Here is a 9,199-nt window from a genome sequence, read left to right as displayed (position 1 = left end):
TTTATTATGGATCCCCATTAGTTCCTGCCAAGGCAGCAGCTACTCTTCCTGGGGTTTATTATGGATCCCCATTAGTGATAGTGTTGTTAAGAAGGTAGAAACTAGGACCTGCCTTGTTGTTAGTGCTGTTAAGAAGGTAGAAACTTGGGCCTGTAGAACCTGCCTTGTTGATAGTGCTGTTAAGAAGGTAGAGCAGTGCCTTATTTTTTTTTTACCTTTATTGAACTAGGTGAGTCAGTTAAGAACAAATTCTTATTTCCAATGACGTCCTACCGGGGAACAGCTGGTTAACAGCCTTGTTCAGGGGGCAGAACAACAGATTTTTACTTTGTCAGTTGGGGATTCGATCCAACAACCTTTCAGCTTTACTCAAAGCCAGTGGCATATTGTTAGTAAAGATGGAAGATTTGTGTTGTGCTTGTTGAGCATCCTTCCCTATAAGCATGCTGAAAGTCTGTTGTCAATTTGTTTACTATAAAATAGCATTGTATCTGGTCAAACACCATTTGTTCCAGAAGTTCACTAAGGGTTGGTAACAGGCTGATTGGTCGGCTATTTGAGCCAGTGAAGGGGGCTTTACTATTCTTAGGTAGCGGAGGGACTTTAGCTTCCCTCCAGGAAGTACTCATTCAGGAGCAACAATATAGTGTCACTTTGGTTTATGTTCAAATCTCCAATTTAGATGTTCCTACTTCCTTTGATCAAGTGTTTTTAAGGTCACAGGAAGTGGGCTGTGAGGTCACGTCAGTGAGGTCATCCATTAAAAATAACAGGAACTCTCTGTCACAGCCAACAGTCTGGCGTGGACACCGCCGTGTGTGTGTTTTTTTTGTGTGTGTGTGTGTGTGTGTGTGTGTGTGTGTGTGTGTGTGTGTGTGTGTGTGTGTGTGTGTGTGTGTGTGTGTACGTACCAGGTGTGTGTGGCAGCATGCTGACTGCAGCGGTGGTGTGGGGGAACAGGCTGAGTGTATCTCTGGTAGTACCGTGTCTCTGGAAGGTGTTCCCCTCCCAGTACACCCCATGGATATCCACCTCCGTACCCAGCCCAAAGGTGTACCAAAAAACCCTGTCCCCGGAACACATATCCAGGCCTGGAAGGTTTCCGTACATGAAGCCGTTCACCGCTGAGAGAGAAGGAGGGAGAGATGATATCAACAACTACCGCTGAGAGAGAAGGTGGGAGAGATGATATCAACAACTACCGCTGAGAGAGAAGGAGAGAACGGGGAGGAGGGGAGAGAGAGGAGAGGAGTGGAGAGAGGAGAAGTGAGGAGAGAGGAGAAGGGAGGAGAGAGGAGAGGAAAGGAGGGGAGAGAGGAGAGAGGAGAGAGGAGGAGAGAGAGGAGAGGAGTGGAGAGAGGAGAAGGGAGGAGAGAGGAGAAGGGAGGAGAGAGGAGAGAGAGGAGAGGAAGGGGGAGAGGAGGAGAGAAGGGAGGAGAGCGGATAGGAAAGGAGGGGAGAGAGGAGGAGAGAGAGGAGAAGAGGGGAGAGAGGGGAGAAAGGAGGGCAGGGGAGAGAGGAGAGGAGTGGAGAGAGGAGAAGGGAGGAGAGAGGAGAAGGGAGGAGAGGAGAGAGAGAGAGAGGAGAGAGGAGAGGAAGGGGAGAGGAGGAGAGAAGGGAGGAGAGCGGATAGGAAAGAGGAGAGAGAGAGAGGAGAGAGGAGAGAGGAGGAGAGAGAGGAGAAGAGGGGAGAGAGGGGAGAAAGGAGGGCAGGGGAGAGAGGAGAGAAAGGAGAGGAGGGGAGAGAGAGGATGGGAGAGGATGGGCGAGAGGTGAAAGGAGGAGGGGTGAGAGGAGGAGGGAAGAGAGGAGCGGGAGAGAAAGTAGAGGGGAGAGAGGAGAGGAGGGGAGAAAATATCAACAACTACACTCAGAGGAGATATAGAAAGTAGTCAAAAGTTGACTGCAATGATAATAAAATAGTTGAACAGGTGCTAACTAATGGAAAAGACAGTTCTGCACTATAACTATACAGTTCCTACAACTTGATGGGTAAAGTTTAGGAGTGGACACACCGGTGTGTGTATCATACCGTGCATATTGTTGCTCTCCTGAAAGTCTTGGTTGTCTGGGTCTGACTGGTCCGATCCATAGGTCTCTATGTTCCTCTGAAGGTACCAGCTCAGGTTCTCATCCATTACAGAGAACAGCAGGAACAACTCCCTGTCCACGTTCCTCTGCACACACACACACACACACACACACACACACACACACACACACACACACACACACACACACACACACACACACACACACACACACACACACACACACACACATACACACACACACACACACGTAGATATATATGATAAGAGCAATGCTGTGATGTGTGTGTGTGTGGTTGTATCTATGTCATGTATGTTACAGTTAAAGTCAGACGTTTCCATACACTTAGTCAAAGACATTTAAAACTCAGTTTTCACAATTCCTGACATTTAATCCTAGTAAAAATTCCCTGTTTTAGGTCCGTTAGGATCACCACTTTATTTTGAGAATGTGAAATGTCAGAATAATAGTAGAGAGAATGATTTATTTCAGCTTTTATTTCTTTCATCACATTCCCAGTGGGTCAGAAGTTTACATACAGTACACTCAATTAGTATTTGGTAGCATTGCCTTTAAATTGTTTAAACTTGGGTTAAATGTTTCAGGTAGCCTTCCACAAGCTTCTCACAATAAGTTGGGTGAAATTTGGCCCATTCATCCTGACAGAGCTGGTGTAACTGAGTCAGGTTTGTAGGCCTCCTTGCTCACACACACTTTTTCAGTTCTGCCCACAAATTTTCTATAGGGTTGAGGTCAGGGCTTTGTGAAGGCCACTCCAATACCTTGACTTTGTTGTCCTTAATTAAGCCATTTTGTCACAACTTTGGAAGAATGCTTGGGGTCATTGTCCATTTGTGACCAGGCTTTAACTTCCTGACTGATGTCTTGAGATGTTGCTTCAATATATCCACCTAATTTTCCTCCTCATGATGCCATCTATTTTGTGAAGTGCACCAGTCCCTCCTGCAGCAACGCACACCCACAACATGATGCTGCCACCCCCGTGCTTCATGGTTGGGATGGTGTTCTTCGGCTTGCAAGCCTCCCCCTTTTCCCTCCAAACATAACAATGGTCATTATGGCCAAACAGTTCTATTTTTGTTTCATCAGACCAGAGGACATTTCTCCAAAAAGTACAATCTTTGTCCCCATGTGCAGTTGCAAACCGTAGTTTGGCTTTTTTTATGGCAGTTTTGGAGCAGTGGCTTCTTCCTTGCTGATGAATTGAAGATATTTTATTTGGGTAATTACATATTAACAAATTATATAAATTACAATGTATGTTCATTAGTGCTTCTTAGGAATTACTTTGAAAGGGACTGTTGTGACTAGGTATTAGATGGTACTAGTGGAGTGACTAGGTATTAGCTGGTACTAGTGGTGTGACTAGGTAGTGGTGTGACTAGGTAGTGGTGTGACTAGGTAGTGGTGTGACTAGGTAGTGGTGTGACTAGGTATTAGCTGGTACTAGTGGAGTGACTAGGTATTAGATGGTACTAGTGGAGTGACTAGGTATTAGATGGTACTAGTGGAGTGACTAGGTATTAGCTGGTACTAGTGGTGTGACTAGGTATTAGATGGTACTAGTGGAGTGACTAGGTATTAGATGGTACTAGTGGAGTGACTAGGTATTAGATGGTACTAGTGGAGTGACTAGGTATTAGCTGGTACTAGTGGAGTGACTAGGTATTAGATGGTACTAGTGGAGTGACTAGGTATTAGCTGGTACTAGTGGAGTGACTAGGTATTAGATGGTACTAGTGGAGTGACTAGGTATTAGATGGTACTAGTGGAGTGACTAGGTATTAGCTGGTACTAGTGGAGTGACTAGGTATTAGATGGTACTAGTGGAGTGACTAGGTATTAGCTGGTACTAGTGGAGTGACTAGGTATTAGATGGTACTAGTGGAGTGACTAGGTATTAGATGGTACTAGTGGAGTGACTAGGTATTAGCTGGTACTAGTGGAGTGACTAGGTATTAGATGGTACTAGTGGTGTGACTAGGTATTAGATGGTACTAGTGGAGTGACTAGGTATTAGCTGGTACTAGTGGAGTGACTAGGTATTAGATGGTACTAGTGGAGTGACTAGGTATTAGATGGTACTAGTGGAGTGACTAGGTATTAGATGGTACTAGTGGAGTGACTAGGTATTAGATGGTACTAGTGGAGTGACTAGGTATTAGATGGTACTAGTGGAGTGACTAGGTATTAGCTGGTACTAGTGGAGTGACTAGGTATTTACAGAGTTACTAGCTGGTACTAGTGGAGTGACTAGGTATTAGCTGGTACTAGTGGAGTGACTAGGTATTAGCTGGTACTAGTGGAGTGACTAGGTATTTACAGAGTTACTAGCTGGTACTAGTGGAGTGACTAGGTATTAGCTGGTACTAGTGGAGTGACTAGGTATTAGATGGTACTAGTGGAGTGACTAGGTATTAGCTGGTACTAGTGGAGTGACTAGGTATTAGATGGTACTAGTGGAGTGACTAGGTATTAGATGGTACTAGTGGAGTGACTAGGTATTAGCTGGTACTAGTGGAGTGACTAGGTATTAGATGGTACTAGTGGAGTGACTAGGTATTAGATGGTACTAGTGGAGTGACTAGGTATTAGATGGTACTAGTGGAGTGACTAGGTATTAGATGGTACTAGTGGAGTGACTAGGTATTAGATGGTACTAGTGGAGTGACTAGGTATTAGCTGGTACTAGTGGTGTGACTAGGTATTAGATGGTACTAGTGGAGTGACTAGGTATTAGCTGGTACTAGTGGAGTGACTAGGTATTTACAGAGTTACTAGCTGGTACTAGTGGAGTGACTAGGTATTAGCTGGTACTAGTGGAGTGACTAGGTATTAGATGGTACTAGTGGAGTGACTAGGTATTAGATGGTACTAGTGGAGTGACTAGGTATTAGATGGTACTAGTGGAGTGACTAGGTATTAGATGGTACTAGTGGAGTGACTAGGTATTAGATGGTACTAGTGGAGTGACTAGGTATTAGATGGTACTAGTGGTGTGACTAGGTATTAGATGGTACTAGTGGAGTGACTAGGTATTAGCTGGTACTAGTGGAGTGACTAGGTATTAGCTGGTACTAGTGGAGTGACTAGGTATTAGCTGGTACTAGTGGAGTGACTAGGTATTAGCTGGTACTAGTGGAGTGACTAGGTATTTACAGAGTTACTAGCTGGTACTAGTGGAGTGACTAGGTATTAGATGGTACTAGTGGAGTGACTAGGTATTAGCTGGTACTAGTGGTGTGACTAGGTATTAGCTGGTACTAGTGGAGTGACTAGGTATTAGCTGGTACTAGTGGAGTGACTAGGTATTTACAGAGTTACTAGCTGGTACTAGTGGAGTGACTAGGTATTAGCTGGTACTAGTGGAGTGACTAGGTATTAGATGGTACTAGTGGAGTGACTAGGTATTAGATGGTACTAGTGGAGTGACTAGGTATTAGATGGTACTAGTGGAGTGACTAGGTATTAGATGGTACTAGTGGAGTGACTAGGTATTAGATGGTACTAGTGGAGTGACTAGGTATTAGATGGTACTAGTGGTGTGACTAGGTATTAGATGGTACTAGTGGAGTGACTAGGTATTAGCTGGTACTAGTGGAGTGACTAGGTATTAGCTGGTACTAGTGGAGTGACTAGGTATTAGCTGGTACTAGTGGAGTGACTAGGTATTAGCTGGTACTAGTGGAGTGACTAGGTATTAGCTGGTACTAGTGGAGTGACTAGGTATTAGCTGGTACTAGTGGAGTGACTAGGTATTAGCTGGTACTAGTGGAGTGACTAGGTATTTACAGAGTTACTAGCTGGTACTAGTGGAGTGACTAGGTATTAGCTGGTACTAGTGGAGTGACTAGGTATTAGCTGGTACTAGTGGAGTGACTAGGTATTAGCTGGTACTAGTGGAGTGACTAGGTATTAGATGGTACTAGTGGAGTGACTAGGTATTAGATGGTACTAGTGGTGTGACTAGGTATTAGATGGTACTAGTGGAGTGACTAGGTATTAGATGGTACTAGTGGTGTGACTAGGTATTAGATGGTACTAGTGGTGTGACTAGGTATTAGATGGTACTAGTGGTGTGACTAGGTATTAGATGGTACTAGTGGAGTGACTAGGTATTAGCTGGTACTAGTGGAGTGACTAGGTATTTACAGAGTTACTAGCTGGTACTAGTGGAGTGACTAGGTATTAGATGGTACTAGTGGAGTGACTAGGTATTAGCTGGTACTAGTGGAGTGACTAGGTATTTACAGAGTTACTAGCTGGTACTAGTGGAGTGACTAGGTATTAGCTGGTACTAGTGGAGTGACTAGGTATTAGCTGGTACTAGTGGAGTGACTAGGTATTAGATGGTACTAGTGGTGTGACTAGGTATTAGATGGTACTAGTGGTGTGACTAGGTATTAGCTGGTACTAGTGGAGTGACTAGGTATTAGCTGGTACTAGTGGTGTGACTAGGTAGTGGAGTGACTAGGTATTAGATGGTACTAGTGGAGTGACTAGGTATTAGATGGTACTAGTGGAGTGACTAGGTATTAGATGGTACTAGTGGAGTGACTAGGTATTAGCTGGTACTAGTGGAGTGACTAGGTATTAGCTGGTACTAGTGGTGTGACTAGGTATTTACAGAGTTACTAGCTGGTACTAGTGGTGTGACTAGGTATTTACAGAGTTACTAGCTGGTACTAGTGGAGTGACTAGGTATTAGCTGGTACTAGTGGAGTGACTAGGTATTAGATGGTACTAGTGGTGTGACTAGGTATTAGCTGGTACTAGTGGAGTGACTAGGTATTAGATGGTACTAGTGGAGTGACTAGGTATTAGATGGTACTAGTGGAGTGACTAGGTATTAGATGGTACTAGTGGTGTGACTAGGTATTAGCTGGTACTAGTGGAGTGACTAGGTATTAGATGGTACTAGTGGTGTGACTAGGTATTAGATGGTACTAGTGGTGTGACTAGGTATTAGATGGTACTAGTGGTGTGACTAGGTATTAGCTGGTACTAGTGGAGTGACTAGGTATTAGATGGTACTAGTGGTGTGACTAGGTATTAGATGGTACTAGTGGTGTGACTAGGTATTAGCTGGTACTAGTGGAGTGACTAGGTATTAGATGGTACTAGTGGAGTGACTAGGTATTAGCTGGTACTAGTGGAGTGACTAGGTATTAGCTGGTACTAGTGGAGTGACTAGGTATTAGATGGTACTAGTGGAGTGACTAGGTATTAGCTGGTACTAGTGGAGTGACTAGGTATTAGATGGTACTAGTGGAGTGACTAGGTATTAGATGGTACTAGTGGAGTGACTAGGTATTAGCTGGTACTAGTGGTGTGACTAGGTATTTACAGAGTTACTAGCTGGTACTAGTGGTGTGACTAGGTATTTACAGAGTTACTAGCTGGTACTAGTGGTGTGACTAGGTATTTACAGAGTTACTAGCTGGTACTAGTGGTGTGACTAGGTATTAGATGGTACTAGTGGAGTGACTAGGTATTAGCTGGTACTAGTGGAGTGACTAGGTATTAGATGGTACTAGTGGAGTGACTAGGTATTAGATGGTACTAGTGGTGTGACTAGGTATTAGCTGGTACTAGTGGAGTGACTAGGTATTAGCTGGTACTAGTGGAGTGACTAGGTATTTACAGAGTTACTAGCTGGTACTAGTGGAGTGACTAGGTATTAGATGGTACTAGTGGAGTGACTAGGTATTAGCTGGTACTAGTGGTGTGACTAGGTATTAGCTGGTACTAGTGGTGTGACTAGGTATTAGATGGTACTAGTGGAGTGACTAGGTATTAGCTGGTACTAGTGGTGTGACTAGGTATTAGCTGGTACTAGTGGTGTGACTAGGTATTTACAGAGTTACTAGCTGGTACTTCTTGTACCTTCTTACTTACTTGTACTTACCTAGACAGCGTCTACCACCAAGCCATAAGACTGCTGAACAATTAATCAAAATAACCACCAGGAGATTTTGTGACTGTATATTTACTAATAAAATATGTAGTACTTTCATGCTTTGTTACTAGTAAGTACATTTAAGCAGTGGTTGGAACCAAAATCATTTTCCAATCGTTTCGTTCTGAACAAAACCATTTTTTTCTGTTCTGTTGAACTGACCTGCAAAATAAAGATCTGAACCGGTTCAAACCCCAAAAAGTACTGGTTTATATAGTTCCTTTCTGTTCCTTCTCAACCCAGTCACAGTGGGAACAACGTCCTCTATACACTTCCTGATGAACCCAGTCACCGTAGGAATTACGTCCTCTATCCACTTCCTGATGAACCCAGTCACAGTGGGAACAACGTCCTCTATCCACTTCCTGATGAACCCAGTCACAGTGGGAACAACGTCCTCTATCCACTTCCTGATGAACCCAGTCACAGTGGGAACAACGTCCTCTATCCACTTCCTGATGAACCCAGTCACAGTGGGAACAACATCCTCTATCCACTTCCTGATGAATCCAGTCACAGTGGGAACAATATCCTCTATCCACTTCCTGATGAACCCAGTCACAGTGGGAACAACGTCCTCTATCCACTTCCTGATGAACCCAGTCACAGTGGGAACAACGTCCTCTATCCACTTCCTGATGAACCCAGTCACAGTGGGAACAACATCCTCTATCCACTTCCTGATGAACCCAGTCACAGTGGGAACCACGTCCTCTATCCACTTCCTGATGAACCCAGTCACAGTGGGAACAACGTCCTCTATCCACTTCCTGATGAACCCAGTCACAGTGGGAACAACGTCCTCTATCCACTTCCTGATGAACCCAGTCACAGTGGGAACAACGTCCTCTATCCACTTCCTGATGAACCCAGTCACAGTGGGAACAACATCCTCTATCCACTTCCTGATGAACCCCAGTCACAGTGGGAACCACGTCCTCTATCCACTTCCTGATGAACCCAGTCACAGTGGGAACAACGTCCTCTATCCACTTCCTGAAGAACCCAGTCACAGTGGGAACAACATCCTCTATCCACTTCCTGATGAACCCAGTCACAGTGGGAACAACGTCCTCTATCCACTTCCTGATGAACCCAGTCACAGTGGGAACAACGTCCTCTATCCACTTCCTGATGAACCCAGTCACAGTGGGAACAACGTCCTTT

General features: G+C 44.5%; 1 protein-coding gene across 1 annotated transcript in view; it reads right to left on the bottom strand.

Moving 5' to 3' along the window:
* Window positions 1-911: 911 nt before the first annotated feature.
* Window positions 912-9,199, bottom strand: part of hephl1b (hephaestin-like 1b) — a gene marked incomplete at its 3' end in the record, with an annotated part of 101,335 nt that continues 93,047 nt past the window's right edge. The window contains exons 10-11 of the mRNA XM_065015555.1: window positions 2,033-2,177; window positions 912-1,124 (exon numbers count right to left, since the gene is read on the bottom strand). Coding sequence (XP_064871627.1) covers window positions 912-1,124; window positions 2,033-2,177 — 358 coding nt within the window. The remainder of the gene's footprint in view (window positions 1,125-2,032; window positions 2,178-9,199) is intronic.

This window comes from Oncorhynchus nerka, unplaced genomic scaffold, assembly GCF_034236695.1.
Source record: "Oncorhynchus nerka isolate Pitt River unplaced genomic scaffold, Oner_Uvic_2.0 unplaced_scaffold_101___fragment_2___debris, whole genome shotgun sequence".
In the NCBI taxonomy this organism is placed as follows: domain Eukaryota; kingdom Metazoa; phylum Chordata; class Actinopteri; order Salmoniformes; family Salmonidae; genus Oncorhynchus; species Oncorhynchus nerka.
Note: the sequence above shows the minus strand (reverse complement) of the source record. Positions and strands in the feature narration are given on the sequence as shown.